This window comes from Natator depressus, chromosome 17 (genome assembly GCF_965152275.1).
Source record: "Natator depressus isolate rNatDep1 chromosome 17, rNatDep2.hap1, whole genome shotgun sequence".
In the NCBI taxonomy this organism is placed as follows: Eukaryota; Metazoa; Chordata; order Testudines; family Cheloniidae; genus Natator; species Natator depressus.
Window position 1 is genome coordinate 12,188,864 of NC_134250.1, and position 16,324 is coordinate 12,205,187.

General features: G+C 45.2%; 1 protein-coding gene across 2 annotated transcripts; it reads left to right on the top strand.

Moving 5' to 3' along the window:
* Positions 1 to 2,807: 2,807 nt before the first annotated feature.
* On the top strand, positions 2,808 to 14,736 carry XAF1 (XIAP associated factor 1). 2 transcript variants are annotated; one of them, XM_074974440.1, is made up of 9 exons: positions 2,808 to 2,941; positions 3,695 to 3,778; positions 6,075 to 6,210; positions 7,001 to 7,057; positions 7,648 to 7,906; positions 9,161 to 9,228; positions 10,013 to 10,357; positions 11,628 to 11,697; positions 13,120 to 14,736. In XM_074974440.1, exons 2-9 carry the CDS (start codon positions 3,711 to 3,713, stop codon positions 13,131 to 13,133), a joined length of 1,017 nt encoding a protein of 338 aa, XP_074830541.1. In that variant the 5' UTR covers positions 2,808 to 2,941; positions 3,695 to 3,710; the 3' UTR covers positions 13,134 to 14,736. The 2 variants fall into 2 exon arrangements, with proteins under 2 accessions (XP_074830541.1, XP_074830540.1); XM_074974439.1 differs by lacking the exon at positions 2,808 to 2,941 and adding an exon at positions 2,969 to 3,213.
* The last annotated feature ends 1,588 nt before the right edge of the window (positions 14,737 to 16,324 follow it).

Genomic DNA, 16,324 nt, shown 5'->3' on the forward strand with positions numbered 1-16,324 from the left:
GGAACAGAAGCCACAGGAGCTGCCATGCGACCCTTTGGAACATTCTGGAGATCCAGTTTTGGGTCCTGACCCACAGGTTGAGAAATCCTGCTCTAGGCTGCCCAGGTACAAGAGCAGAAATCCAGATTATAGCAAATCTTGTTGCTTTGCCCAGAAAATCTTCTTCCTTGAGGTCTATCTACCTGTCCAACTGTCCATCCTTAGACTAAGCCCCTGAGTGTTTTATATGTCTGGAAAGCACCTAGCAGATCATGGGCACTACAGTAAATAATAAATATGAAGTATAATCCTTTGCAGCTAATATTTTTGAGTCACTATATATTAAGGTCCCATTTATAAAGGTTAACTAATATATTTTTAATAGATGGCTAATCAATTGCTATAGATTCTTACAGAATCCAACAAGTCAACAGGTATCTTATAAACATCTATATCACACTCTGGTGTGCTTATTAATAGGTCTCTAACCTATTGCTTGTGTCTGTAACATACTTATAACACCTACTAACTCTTTATAAACCATTTATAAATGGAACCTCAGTGTACAGTGTGACAATTTGTTTCCATTATTAGTGCTGCAGTAATCTCATGTTTCCATTCACTGATACAGGCTTTTCGGTCGTCAGGACATAGGTTGTCCACCAGATAGTCCTAACGAAAATAATTCCACCAGGATTGAAATGGGGAAGCGATGTGATGGAACAGAATTCTACTCCTACTTCCCCTCGTTTATTCCCTGTGATTCATTAGAAGTGCATCTCTAGAAATCTAGAGCCTTATAATGATTTACACTTGGTCCAAATTTCATGTGGATCAGCAGCCAAAAAGAAATATTCCAGCACAGCACACACAAGCCTTCTTCCACAACCAACCTATATCCCCGTCAGCTCACGACACAACAAAAAAAGAACTTGCAGTTTGACTGGAAACATCAACGGATCCCAACTGTGCTGGACCAATGGGACAGAGTGAATTCCACAATCAAGCACCAATCATTGAAAATGTCCTGTCACGACCCCTGCCTTTTAAATCTAGCACGTCTGCAAGTTCAAGTGCCCCCACTGATAGGTGGCCAGATGTCCCGCTTTTATAGGGACAGTCCCAATTTTTGGGTCTTTCTTATATAGGCTCCGATTACACCCCCACCCCCACCCCGTCCCGATTTTCCACACTTGCTGTCTGGTCACCCTACCTACTGATCCCAACCATCACAATATTTGTACTGGGGCAAAGGGGAGGTTTGATGCCCACAGATTAAAGATTTGCCTTTGTTCATACCAAAAAAGTTCTCCTGAAGTGGATTGAGGGTTATTAGGCAAAACAAAAAGCTAGCCCAAGAGTGATCTGGAAGGTTCTGGAAGTGTTATGCTCACGAAACTCAGGACTTGTCTCCACGGTGAGGCAGCGTGCTTCGGGAATAGTGCACTGGAGTGGGACTTGAGAAACCTGGGCTCTATTTCCAGCTCTGCCCCTGGCCTGCTGGGTGACCTTGCTGGGCCCCCCCGTGTATGTAAAACAGGGATGATGATCTCCCTTTATGAAGTGGTTTGAGAGCTACTGGTAAATAGTGCTCTATGAGCACTAGGAGTTATTAGAAAATGCCACAGGTACCAACCATCTTTCCAATAGTGAGAAGCACCCTGTGTCCACATGCAAATTTCTCCCTATTGATAGTTCTCTGGACAGACAAGGGGAGAATGAATGAAGCAAAGTGACCCCATTGGATTCAGACCTGTGGCCTGATGCAAGGTCCAAATGCTAATGGGAAACTGAAGTTGGAAACCAGGCCAAGGGCTCTTTCTGATTGGCTGAGATAACAATGGACATTGTCACATGGTCAGAAACCAATGAGCTGTACTAACAAAGGAGGATGTGGCTTGGAGGAGATACAGACACCATGGGGGATCGGTGAGGTGGAGGGTAACATTTCTAAGCTACCTACTAGCGCCGAGCTGTAAGTAATCTTCCACGCTAGTAACAAAACAGCCTGAAGCCCACTCAGTGAGATTCATCGCGAGATGAGCCTGGAGCGTGTTAGATTATCTGCTTTTTATTTTACGATGCTCTGTCTACTTTCTCTTCCACACAAACTCACTTAAATTAGGGCTTATCTACAGCACAACTAGAACCAAGTCTCCTGATTCCTAGTCCTGTGCCCATCCATTAGGATAAAATGTTACGGATGGAGGGAAATTTGCAGCGTGTTTATAAGCAAAATGTCATACAAGGTCAGTTTAACAGCCCGCAGATGCCAGGCTCCTTTTAAGACATTTGAGAAAATGCCCTAGGTGTGAAACATTCTACCAGTTTCCTATGCAGTGACAACCTGAAAACAGGTTTGGAGTTTTTTCCTTTGGTCAGCTTGCTTCATCTGTCAGGTCTTTGTCCTGAGTCAAATTAATATTGGGCATGTTCACATCATTTCAATTCCTGATGCACCTTCTCTTAGAGGACTGTATCCTGCACTCACATGGGTTCTGGTCTAAATAGGAGATGGGAAAGACCCATTAGATCAGGGCTGGGATCCTATAGTGCTGGCCACGCAAAGCCTGGATAGAGAAAAATAAGAGGAAAACAAGGGGGGCGTTCTAACTCCACTGAATGCATCGGATGCAGTGAGCAGTAGCTCACGAAAGTTTATGCTCAAATAAATTTGTTAGTCTCTAAGGTGCCACAAGTCCTCCTTTTCTTTTTGCGAATACAGACTAACACGGCTGCTACTCTGAAATCTAACTCCCTCTTGTGGTCATCAGGAGGGCTGTCTGCCAAGGAATCCACTGAAGGCTATTCATGTTTTCTTTGTCCTCAGGAAAGGAATTCACAGCAACAGGCAGGAAGGGGGTGGAGGAACAGATCCCTGTGCTGTCCCCTGCGACAAGGAAGTTTGACTCTGCAGACTCGCCATCGGATCACAGGCAGCCTCAGGGCTGGAGCTGAGCAGGTGAAGAGCTCCCCCTCCCTCTAGAGGCTTTCACAGCCCCAGAGAAAAGTCTGCATGCAACTCGGCAAATTACTTATTGCAGTGGTTGTCAACCAGGGGTACGCATACCCCTGAGGGTATGCAGAGATCTTCCAGTGTGTACAGCAACTCATCTAGACATTTGCCTAGTTTTACAACAGGCTACAGAAAAAGCACTAGCAAAATCAGTACAAACTAAAATTTCATACAGGCAGTGACTTGTTTATACTGCTCTATAGACTATACACTGAAATGTAAGTGCAATATGTATATTCCAATGGATTTATTTTATAATTCTATGGTCAACATGAGAAAGTCAGCAATTTTTCAGTAACCGCGTGCTGTGTCACTTTTGTATTTTTAAGTCAGATTTTGTGAGCAAGTAGTTTTTAAATGAGGTGAAACTTGGGGGTACGCAAGACAAATCAGATTCCTGAAAGGGGTACAGTAGTCTGGAAAGATTGAGAGCCACTGCCTTATTGTATTCAAAGTAATTTGGGATACAGAGGAAGAGGGTGGAAATACCACCCCAAACACATAGCACCTGGAGACTAGGTTGGAGCTGAGTCTATTCCAGGACGGGGCTCACCCGAGCTCTTGGTAAACAGCAACCACCAAACACTGCCCCTCCCTACTCACACCACTCTTCCTGTTTCACAGATTTTGTTGGTAGAGCCGTAGTTTAGGGTTGGGTTAGTATTACAGGCAGTTTCAGTTTCATTTCTCTCCCTACAGGCTGAGCAAATAAATAATGAAAGAGAAAGAGGGGCACAGCCCGAGAGAAACCATGAAGGAGGAGAGCAAGTTCTGCAAGAACTGGTAAGAAATCCTTTATTTCCCCAGTGTGATATATATATCTGAGGGTTGTAGAGGCGCTAGACCAGTGGTTCTCAACCTAGGGTACGCAGAGGTCTTCCAGGGGGTACATCAACTCATCTAGGTATCTGCCTAGTTTTACAACAGGCTACAGAAAAAGCACTAGCAGAGTCCGTACAAACTAAAATTTCTTACAGACAATGACTTGTTTATGCTGCTCTATATTCTATATACTGAAGTGAAAGGACAATATTTATATTCCAATGGATTTATTTTATAATTCTATGGTAAAATGTGAAAGTCAGCAACTGTTCAGTAATAGTATGCTGTGCCAGTTTTTTATTTCTAGGTCAGATTTTGTAAGCAAGGAGTTTTTAAGTGAGGCGAAACTTGGGGGTACGGAAGACAAATCGGACTCCTGAAAAGGGTACAGTACTCTGGAAAGGTTGAGAGCCACTGCTCTAAAACAACGAGGAGTCCGGTGGCACCCTAAAGACTAAACAGATTTATTTGGGCATAGTCTGTTAGTCTTTAAGGTGCCACCGGACTCCTTGTTGGTTTTGTGGACACAGACTAACACGGCTACCCCTCGGATACTGTTCTAAAGAGCTCCCCTTAGTCTCTCTCAGTGAGGAGGAAGGCAGGGTCAGGGCCAGGGCAGGCTCTTGAAGCTCGCCAGCAGCAATGAGGTGGGAAGGGTTGTTATCTGCTTTGTGTTAAACTTTGCAAAAAAGCTGCCAAGAGTTTTTAAACTATTTTTTGTATTTTAAAAACACATGTTTCCCTTTATCATGGGCAGATCCTCCCCCATTGGTTACTGTCCACATTCTGCTTCTATATGCAAACATCTAGGAACACAGGAAATGCCACAGTGGGCCAGACCAGAGACTCATCTGTCTCTGGCAACAGCAAGTACCAACTGCTTCAAAAGAAGCTGAGGGAATTCCCGGATTATGGAATAACCGGCCTATAGGGAAAGTTAGTTTTCATGGAATCTGGAATAGGGATCTGTAGCAAGGTGTCTCCAAACCCTGCCAGTGCCTCAGTTTCCCCTCATGCCCAATGGTTCTGTCACCAAAACGACTTAACTCTCTGGCTAAGTCCCCATCCAGGCTAATCAGTCTCTTCATCCTCCCATTAATAGCATGGGTCACTAAGGTAGCCTAGGGTAGTGGTTCTCAACCAGGGGTACGCAGAGGTCTTCCAGGGGTACATCAACTCATCTAGATATTCACCTAGTTTTACAATAGGCTACAGAAAAAGCATTTAGCGAAGTCAGTACAAACTAAAATTTCATACAGACATCGACTTTATACTGCTCTATACACTGAAATGTAAGTACAATATTTATATTCCAATGGATTTATTTTATAATTATATGGTAAAAATAAGAAAGTCAGCAATTTTTCCATAATAGTGTGCTGTGACACTCTTGTATTTTTGTGTCTGATTTCTTAAGCAAGTAGTTTTTAAGTGAGGTGAAACTTGGGGGAATGCAAGACAAATCAGACTCCTAAGAACATAAGAACAGCCATAGTGGGTCAGACCAAAGGTCCATCTAGCCCAGTATCCTGTCTCCTGACAGTGGCCAATGCCAGGTGCCCCAGAGGGAATGAACAGAACAGGTAATCACCAAGGGATCCACCCCCTGTCTCCCATTCCCAGTTTCTGGCAAACAGGGGCTAGGGACATCATCCCTGCCCATCCTGGCTAAGAGCCATTGATGGACCTATTCTCCATGAACTTATCTAGTTCTTTTTTTAACCCTGTTATAGTCTCCCGAAAAGGGTACAGTAATCTGAAAAGGTTGAGAGCCACTGGCCTATCGGGAACCCATACATATCTTCCCAGCCTTGGGAAGCCTAAACAAATGACCGTAATCGGGACCAAAAATCTGTGGAGATGTACGTTGTCCTAGGTCCATTAAAGACCAAAGTTCTCCAAACTTGAGGACAGCTGGAATCCACCTCCAAACTTTGCAGCTCCCTACATGAATATAGGGCCCAATTCTCCTCTCGCATCAACTTCACCCCTTTGTGACTCAGTCGGAGTTATTCCTGATTCGCACATGTGTGAAAGGAGAATCAGACCCAGATATTTTGGGCTTAAATCCACTGACCGTGCCTGTCCCCTTTAAAGATGTTCATAGGAGAACAGTGCAACCTCAGCAACGGAGTCCAAATGTCTCAGTCAAACAGGGCACAACTATAAATATTCATCTCTAATTTTCAGGGACAAGCCAGTTGAGTTAAAGGAGGTCCAGTAACATTCCTTTCCTTCCCCCTTCCATGCCACACAGTAAACGAGATGTGTCTGCTGCCAATTTCTCTCTCCATGAGGCCCACTGCGTGCGGTTTCTTGCTGTCTGTCCAGAGTGTGATGAACCTATTGCTCTAAAGGAGATGGAGGAGCATCAGCAAGACGCACATAAGCAGGTGGGAGTTGCTCTATTTCCTGAAACAACAGCTCCCAGTTATGAGCTATGTTTCATTTTAGCCTGGCCATGCTATTGGATGACAAATAGCAACGAACGTCTATAGCTGAAGAGCACAAAATATCCTCTCCTCCCTGCTCACAGCTCCCATCCAGCCACATGGCACTTACATGCTCAAGCTGAGGGTCTGTGGCCTAGAACACATGGACCTGACTCCACTCTGTTACACCTAGTATATGCTGGTGGGACTCCACTGATTTCAATGCATAAAACTAGCATAGCAGAACTAGCATAGGAATCAGGTCCTACTGGAGCCATCTTCAGCAAGCATAAATCATCTTAATTCCACTGATGTCAACAGAGTGATGATATCTTACCCCAGTTGAGCATCTGTCCCTATATTGATGGGGCTATAGGCTCCTAACTTCCACTGAAATCAATGAGAGTTAGGACCCTATATAAATGTGAGGCTCTTGTCCTTAGCATTGAACTTGGGGAACTTTCAGGCTCAGATGCCTGAATAAAGTGGCCAAATCCTGCATTTGAACAGCCAGATCAGAACTGTATTTTCCACTAAATCTTGCATAACATAGCTCAGTCCCTGCTGCAAAAACTACAATCTCCACTAGCTTTTCGTCAAACGGGATGAAAATAGAGACACCATCTTAGGCAATGAGCCTGAAGCAGAGTTGGCATGAGATGCCACCAGACATCTTTGAAGTGTTCCCCCATGATCTGTTTCGTATTTTCCCCTAAGCAACCTACTAAATCTTTTCCCCCTTCACTTTCAGGTCAGATGTAAACTGTGTCACCAAAGCATGCACAAATACCTACTGGAGAATCATGAGGTGAGTAGAGTGATGTATAATATCAGAATCCTATTCAGATGATCTCTGACAAATCACCTTGATATGCACTGAAGAGGAATGACTTCAAAATAAACATCTTGCCTGCTGAAATGTAGCAGCCCCTGAGTCAGACAGCTTAAGCATGACAGTTGTTCCTTAGTTTAATTTAACAGAACATTTTACATTTAAATAAGCATGGTGAGCACTGTCCCTACCCTCTTCTTCCCACGTAGTTCTGCAGGGATTGGCTAGGAGAGTCTATCACCTCTACACATCTCAGGGGGCCCACTGTTTTCATGGATAGTGACACTTCTGCCCTGCAGCCCAAGCTCACATCTCTCACAATTCCAGGAAGGAGGCTCTGAAAAGCGAGAGGCCGTTCTAAGCATAGGGATGGCCTGCAATAAGGTGCAACGCTGTGGTGGGAGAAGCAGACAGTTGGAATGGTTAGGAAGGAGATGTGGAACGAGAGGAGGATGGAGAAGTTAGCGGGGACATTTTCAGAACCGGCAGCAATTGCTGCAGCCCAACATCCTTATGCTTTCGGCTTTGATTTACCGTTTGCAATAATTTCCTCTGCCCACATGCAGTCCAATGAATGTAATGAGCGATCACTGAAATGCACATTCTGTGAGCTGGAAATGCCCTTCAATAAGCTACAGAGGCACCTGGAGGCTTGCGGTAGTCGCACTGAGCTCTGTTGGGAGTGTAACAAATACATCATGTACAAGGACTTGGACAAGCACAAAGACGTTTGTCAGAATGGCAGTAAGCTATCAAGCAACGGTGAGATGCACTATCAACCCAGTGAGGAGTCTGCTCATCAAACCTCGATTCTCCCACCCTCAGGTATCCAAAATCCCTCATGATCTGCAACAAGGTCACGTCTCTCCAGCACCTTTTGCTTTGGAAATTCCCAGTTATCTGTAATTACTGTAGTCACAATTCTCTATGAATCTTGATAATCCAGGTTGTTTTGTATAGTGTGAAATTCCCCACAAGGGGTTATTGTCTAACCAGCCACAGCTAAAGGGCCAAATTCTGCTCTGAATTACACCAACAATTGTAAATCCAGAGCAGCTCTGGTGATGTCAAGTGGAGTTGCTCTGCATGTATAGTGGCATAACTCAGAAACATTGGGCCTTATTTTTGTCTGCAAGAGGCCCCTGGCAATGTAAAGGGGCCTTAGTGTAAATAAGAATCACACCATTGACTTTTCAGCTAGAGTGACATCTTAGGGCCTGATCAACCATTCCTTATTTCCCCCAAAATTCCTGTTGGCTTTAAGGGCAATTTGGGTGTGCAAGAACTGGAGGACAGTGTTCTCTCTCAGGCAGGGACCCCGATCCCATTAAACCAATCCGATTAAGTTGGCATAACAATCCTACTTCTACTGCAAACTGCCGAGAGTGACTAAACAAGCAGCTTTGCAAACACTAGCTAAAGCGCAACAAACTCACCCCCTTCCTGGGGATTGGCTTAATCCTCAAGTATTTAGAGTCCATGTTGCTGGCCTGTTACAGTGACCTTTAAAAGTAGCACATTTGAGATGGACTTTCTTCCTACTGAAGTGTCAACAGCCAGGCCCATTACTGAAGCGTTGGATAGCATCATGCTCCCTTGGGGCTGGGGACGGTTTTCTGTTGGGTAAGAGAAGAGGCCTGACCAGAGGGTGATAGGATAAGTGGGTGATCATTTGTGAACACTGTCCTTCCTCAGAATCATTGGTAGGCACCACAAAGAACAATGGGAGATAGAGAGCAAGAACGTACTCACTGGGAAATATACAATCCTTTGTGGGATAGCACTATGCAGAGATGGGCCTAAGAGGCAAAATGTGGATCCAGACTCAGATTTCAACCACTCCAAAGTTCAGCAGGGAGGGAAGGTCAGAACTTGAGTTTATTTAATAGGGGTCAACAGTGAAATCCAGGTCCATATCTGCCTTAGGCTCTGGTCCCTTGAAGTTCAGTGGTGTTTGGATCAGGTGCCTCTAGTACTAGTCAGCGTGACCCGAGTTTGAGGAGCCTGGGTACACTATTTTACGGACTCGTGCCCGCTCTGCGTATTACCAATAGATCGCTTTCCCTTTTTCCTCTGAAGGTCTCAGTGACAATCTTTGTCTGCAGTGCAATAAGTCCTTCCCAGATGACCAGTACCTCCAACACCTGGTAAGTGGTTTGGGAGCTAAACCAGCAAAGAGTTTGGGCCTCATTCAAGTCAGGCCTTTTCTGTCGAAAGCCACATGTTGGATTCGGTAGGACAACATGTTTTGGCTGCTCAGTTTGCACAGCCATTGCTATCCCACGTCCAGCTAGCAACAGCTACACATGCCCTCGTGACCACGAGCTTGGCCGTTAGCACCAGTCTGTGTTTGGCAGCGCTGCCTCCAGGGCTCTTAGCCTCTCACTGCTCATGCAGAATGCAAACAGCTGTGACATTACATGCCCCCTGCGTCCTTCTCACCCACTGCCTAGGAAGCGGCATATCGAGATAGACTGGTTAAAGCAGCCCTGAAGAACGTAGACCCCAGTTCTGTTGCCCTGAGGGGTCTTTCTGTTCTGAAAGGGCTGTCACTAACCTTTGAGCCAGTTTGATGGTGCCTTTGCTGCAGAAGCTCCTAATGAGAGCCTCACTCCCCATTGGAGCATCTACTTGGACTCCATCCTCCTCGCTTTGTAAACCACCTGCAAACCCTGACTTCCCCACCCCAGAGGGGACTTTTAGTTGTTGTCTGCTTTGTAGAACCTCTCTCCCTCCCCAGTATTTTTAAAGACCTCCATCTTTACTGGAGTTTAGTCTCCCATTATCTCCTTCTGATGTTTTTAATTTTCTTATATTCAATTGCTGTGCAGACTATACCTTTTCCCAACACCATCAAGGCCACCCATCATTGGTTCACCATCTGGCTATTTCCTTTGTTCTCTCATGATTCTTTTTAACTGTCCTCCACAGAATGAGTGCAGCCCGCTCTCCAAACTCGCGGAGATTCTCGCCAGCCAGTCTGTTACAAAATCCCGCCCGCTCCCACCTCCCTCTCTGGTTACGTCTCCCCCCCACGAGAATGCAGCCGCGGCGTGGAAGGACGTTCGCCCAAAGAGGAAGGAAAAGGACTCTTCTGCCTCCAGGCCCTTGCTCAAGCCACTGAAGAACAAAAAGTCAGCAGGCCGCCCTGCTTTCACTGCCACACTGGATCCCATACTGCCTAAGGCTCTCGAAGACCCAATGACTTACGATGTGTTGGTGACCTGTTCCCAGTGCAATATTCTTCTCCCAGGTCCGACTCTAAGGAAGCACGAGGTGAGAAATGCTACGTGCCCCCTGCACACTCTTGGGGGTGGAGGATAGCGAAGGGGTGCTGGGGACAGCCGGACTTTAGACAGCCTCAATCTAGAGACCAATGATACTTCAGCTGTCACACCTGCCTCTTCTATTATTCACTACTTATTGAGAGCTGGCAGCATGCGCTGCCCTGAACTGGGCATGGAGTAGACAACCGACCAGATTCCATTTTTGTTTACACTCATGACAATCCAGCAGAACTTCACTACTGTTTAAGCTGAAGGACAATGTTGGCTCTCAAGAACAAATAGGTATAAATTGGCCATGAATAAATTCAGGCTGGAAATTAGAAGTTTTCTAACCATCACAGGAGTGAGGTCCCAGAACAGGCGTGCAGTAGAAAGGGCAAACCACCTAACTAGTTTTAAGATGGAGCTTGATAAGCTTACGAACGGGGTTATATGATGGGTTTGCCTGTGCTAGCAAGGGGCTGGGCTTGATGATGCTGGAGGGCTCTTCCAGTCCTATGTTCCGCTGACTTTAATGGAGTTACTCTGGATTGACACTGCCCGACTCTGCTCTCCACAACATCTATCTTCTGCCTGATTTGGGGGAAGTTACATCAATGCAAAGCTGGTGTAACAGTGGAGAATCAGCCCTTAGTATTTAGGGCCTAGTCCTGCAGCTGTGACTCATGGGTGCAGACTGGCATAGATCCATGGAAGTCAATGGGGCTACGCCTACTTTAAATTAACTGAGAATCTGGTCTGGTAAATCACACTGGGCTTGACTCTCAGATACGCTAAGGGCCTTTCAGACTACTGACCGCGCAAAGGGGCCTTAAAAGGGGTGCAAACAGTCCCCAGAGGAAAGCCCCTGGGCAGAGCCAGTGTAGAGCTAGCATAAGGTTTCTGCACAGCCCTATTCCCATCCCCTGGTGTAGGAGGGGGATCTGTAGTGTGACCAGGCGCATGGCTATTGCCTGCTTCCCAGGGTTCATAAGGGGCCATGGACAAGCTCCTGCATAGCTCCAGAATACAGAGGTGGCAAAGATGGCTTAAAACCTCCTTTACTCTCCCTCCCATCCCTGCCTCAAATGCAGAAATGGAGGGTCAGATCCTGCAAGGTACTCGGCCTCTTCTTCCCTCTTCACTTCCCAATATGCTTCCAAATACATAAATACAGCATGATGAGCGTGATTAGGGTTGATTAGTGATTAGTGTGGATACATAAAGGACGCAGGGCTATGTTCTTTTGTGTTCACTGTCATTATTATTCATTTGTTCAGACCAAATGTCTGCGTCTGGCTTCTTTGCAAAGTCTCAGGAGGAAACCAAAATGGAGTCCTGGAAAACAAGGTACTATAATATTTCTAAGAAATACAGTATAACTCAGTTAGAGCCATCCACAGTTACTAGGTGCTGGGTTAGTCGGGGCGATGGGGCATTTCCCATAGCAGGGGCCTCTGGAAATGTTAAAGATCAAAGCATCACAGGGCAGTTGGGTATTTCAATGTGGATAGTGGTATGTTTTCCTAGACCGTCTCCATGTTTAGAAACTATGCTTTGATCTTCAAGGCCCCCATTCCCTAGTCAAGCTAACTCAGTAGGAATGCTTGAATTTGGCCCTAGCTGCATTGCAACTGCCCAAAGCTATACATTAAAGCAGAGGCAGAGAGACTAGAACTTGGGTGCTCCCAACATCTATTCTTATATGCTTGCCACTTGAATAAGCTGCCACAGGTCAATACTGAATTTTATAGCCACTCTCCAGTTGGAGACTTTAAAAAATACATATATCTGCATTTTCATACCAACTCAGTTACACACAGGAACTTAAAATCCGCTCCCTGCTGTCCTTTTATAAAGCATGAGGTCTTCAGCTGTCCTAGCAGACAGGATTTTAGGTACTCAAGATGCACGACAACACTGAGAACCAACCACAAGTTTCTAGTAATCACATCTTAATTAAGGGCTTGTGCACCCGCCCGTGTTATATGACTTTAATTATAGTGTTATAATAAAAACAGTGCAACCCCACTAGAATGGGCACAATTATGCCAGTCTAAAGGTGCTTATACTAGTAGAGTTTATTTCTGTATGCAAAGGGGCATAAGCTATAAGGCACCTTTATACTGGTATAATGGCATCCACACTAGGGGTTGCACCAGTGTAACTGTACTGATAAAACCATAATAATAATTCCCCTGACAGTTATACCAGTGCAAAAGCTGTGCACAGACCTGGCCTAAGTGATGTTAACTATAAGGACCTTTGGCCTAATCCTGCAGTCCTTACTCAGGACAATCTCCCATTGCTTTGTATAATATTTTCCATAGACAAAAATGCTACCTTCTACTTTTAGCCAGAACTATCATTGTTTTATATCAAGGGGAAAAAAACAAGAACAAAAATCAATGAAAGAGCATACAGTGTATGTCTCTCCTCAGACAGACTGCACCAACCTGGACACAAAATGGCTGCCTTTCTCTGTAGGCAGCATATTTACACATTGAAATATGCCGTACAACTAAAACAGAGAATGCACCAGAGTGTGAAATTAAAGGGAGTTTTGGCTGACTAGGAATATGGGATCGTACCCTGAAATAATTACCCATCCATTACATAGTTTGTACTCACTTTCCTTGTACTTTGGACTGTTCTAATGGACTCAGTCAAAATGGGTCAGGGGAGGTAAGGGCATAAATTCATGGGCTTACCGATTCATTGTTTAAAAAAAAAAAAAAAAAAAAAAGACATTGGGTTTTGTTTGTTTTACAGAGGAGCCTTTCTAAGGCACTACTGGAAGAAACTGGAACCAGAGATGCCCCACCAGACCCCAGGCTTCAGTTCAGCGCTAGTAACGGCATTCTAAACACATGGCTTTATACATAGCGAATAAAAGCGTCATGCTTCCTACACTAGACTGAGAACAAAGAACCATTCTCGGAAATTTATTCTGAATCAAATAGGCTCGTCGTCAAGCTCCACCAGAAAGGTCTGCACAGCTGTGCCCCAACGAGTGCCATCCTTTTGGGCATTAACATGTAGTCCTTCCTTAGGGACTCACTTGTTCTCTGTGCCCTGCCTGTCACAAGAGTGGAGGTTAAAGGTTGAATTCTCCTCTCAGCTATGCTGGTGCATCGTGGCTGAAGGTGCAGTAACGTGACAGAAGTACTTGGCCCACAGTGCTTACACTGAAGCCTTCAAGGTGTTGGCTTTCAACTTTGACCCTAACTTCCCATAGTGATCCATCCCACACCACTAGACAGGTTGTACTCAGGTCTGTTGGGCTCGTTCACAGCCCTTCTCCCCCAACCAAACATACACACACCTCACCACTGAGAGCAGCTTATGCATCATAGTGACTTATTGGGGAAAATATTTCTCCTCAAGGAATTCATAAGCACTGTAGATTTGCTGAGCATCTGCCATTCCCATTGACTTCAATGAGAGCTGTGGACCTCACTGACTCATAGCGTGTGGCCCAGCACAGCAAAGGGCTAAATACTGGTCTCATTGAACTTTATGGGAGCTTAGTCATTGACTGCAGCCCACGCGGCTTAGCCCCCAAGGTTCTGAGCACCCTCATTGGCAGATGAGAGTCTTCAGCCCCTCGTACGACTGAGCCCAAACTGTTTCCACATGAACTGATCGACGCAAATGGTGGAAAAGTTAAATCTCCAGAGCAAGTGGGGGTTGTATATTGAGGCAGATGTTGAACTCTAGTTGAGTGGGAACAAATAAAAATGTTAACTGTGAATAAATAAGGTTATTTCATTGGTACCGTGTTTTCCCTGCACTGAAGCACTCCTAGCTGTATGTGATCCTATCCACTGGTTGCTGGAAGCGGAGTGTATCAGACAAGTGACCTTGTTTGCTAGGTGCGTTCTCACCCAGTTCATCTGAATCCATTTGAAAACGAATGTTGATTTACATTATCTGAAGAAGCCACGCTGCCAAGCCACTAGTACGTAACTGGATACCCTTTGCTTTGCGTCTCTGATACCTGGATGTTTTACTGATGAGAGCGTCAATGAACCAAATTTGACTATCGAAATGAGACCTACAAGATAGCTCTAAGCAGGATAGGATTTTCCAATGCTGCCAGCACTAGCCTCGCTCATTGCTTCCACTGAAGTCAATAGCTGACTTGTAAAGATGTCCCCTGGTTTTGACAAGCCCATCCTAAATATCTGCTGAACAATTCTACGTTATGGAATATAGATAGCTACACAATTGCTTTTTTGGGAGAGCGGGTGTGTAGCTGGGGTATAAGGGCTAACTCACACTCCGTAGCAGTTTCTTACGTTAATTTTACATTCAGTGTTTTACAGATGTGCATAGGATAATAAATTTAGTATCCCAAGACATAGAAGTCATTGTAATGTGCAAAAAGCCATAAGATTGTAATGTCTCTGAAGCAAAGTGTGTTTAGTGTCTGTGCAGAGCCCTACCACGATGGGGCCCTGATCCTTGACTGGGGTTTGTTCCTCAGTGCTACTCCAATAAACTTTTATTATAATAGAAAGATCTGCTAGATTAGTCTCTTCATTTTTTGTCTGCACAGCACACTGAGGCCTAGATCTGGAGTCTTTGGGTCCCAGACTTTTATTTGCAGTAAATGAATTATAATTGGGCCTGTTTCAAACACTTTGAACTAAAAACAGCTTCAGTTTTTTCCCCACAGAAATACTGTTCTAACCAGCACTAGTCATGAGAATCCCCTCCCTCCTTTGAAAGGGAGAGCTGGGGTGCTACAATACAGCACAGTAACTACAGCTCATGTTTCAGACTTGGGGGCGGGGGAAGTCACATTCCTTGGCTGATCGTGGTAATCATGTTAAACTCCACATCACCAGAAACAATAAATGTAGTTTAACATAGCAGATTGATTTTGGGGGGGGGCACACAGGGGGCAAGGAGAAGGGGGTAAAGTGAATGAACAATAATGTTTTAAATGCCATTGGAACAAAGTTTTCCACTCCCACAGGCCTCTTATTAATTCCCCAAGAGTCCAGAACTAAGTATGCTGTCATTCTGTGCACCCCCCCCCCAACAACCCCCCTTATGTCAATGGAGTTGTACAGGTTTTAACAGAGAAGCATTTAGCCCCCTGCAAACAAGGGCTGATGGGAACAAATTGAGGTTTAACTCCACTGCCTTCATGGGGTGTTGGCTCTGCTCATAGCAGGGATGAATTTGACTCACGACAGTTCAATATGGACTGAATCCACCAAAGAGATGAGCCTCCAAAAAAGCCTGCTTGCTTAGCCCTGGGAAGCAGATAGAGACATAGCTGCAGGGGACCTGGATTAGATAAAGGCAGAATCATTAAAGGCTAGTTTGGTAGCTAGGCTCCTAGTCTAGGAAGTGGGAGAGCTAGGTTCAAATCCCTGCTCTACCACAGATGTCTTGTGAGAGCTCAGGCAAGTCACCTAGTCTCTCTAGGCCTCAATTTACCACCTGTAAAAGGGGCATAACATCAACATTTCTGTTGCCCATTGGCCTGATACCCTTCCCAGAGTCTGGAATAGGCCCTCTTCCTCACTTCATTATTGAAACACAAAACTCACCCAACAAAGCTAGTCCCTTGGCCAAAGCAGACAACAAAGGCCTCACCTTCTGTTCCGAGGCCTACCCCAGAAGCCTGTTTGCTTTCTGTAGTTTTCTTCTCAGCGAGCCCCTTTCAGCCCTTCGGGATCACCTGATCCCTTCCCAGCTGGGTGTGATAATGGAACAGGGCTGGCGCCCCCTGGCCTTTAGAGGAGCAGGCCACCTTGTTACAACTACCCTAACTCGCAGGGGTATTGTGAGAATAACGACATCAACGACTGTGAAGTGCTCAGATAACTACAGTAATGGAGAGCTGATAAGTATGATAACTAGATTGGCCCTGCCACCAACTGCTACATCTTCTGTATGGGCTAAATTTGATCTTCAGACACATGTGTGCAATTCCTACTGAAGTCTAAGGGCAGAATTG

Coding starts and splice junctions, on each gene's coding strand:
- XAF1 (XM_074974440.1), top strand. CDS start 3,711: ATGAAAGAGAAAGAGGGGCACAGCCCGAGAGAAACCATGAAGGAGGAG. Junction 6,211..7,000: donor AGCAAGACGCACATAAGCAG/GTGGGAGTTGCT, acceptor CTTCACTTTCAG/GTCAGATGTAAACTGTGTCA. Junction 7,907..9,160: donor CTCGATTCTCCCACCCTCAG/GTATCCAAAATC, acceptor TTTCCTCTGAAG/GTCTCAGTGACAATCTTTGT.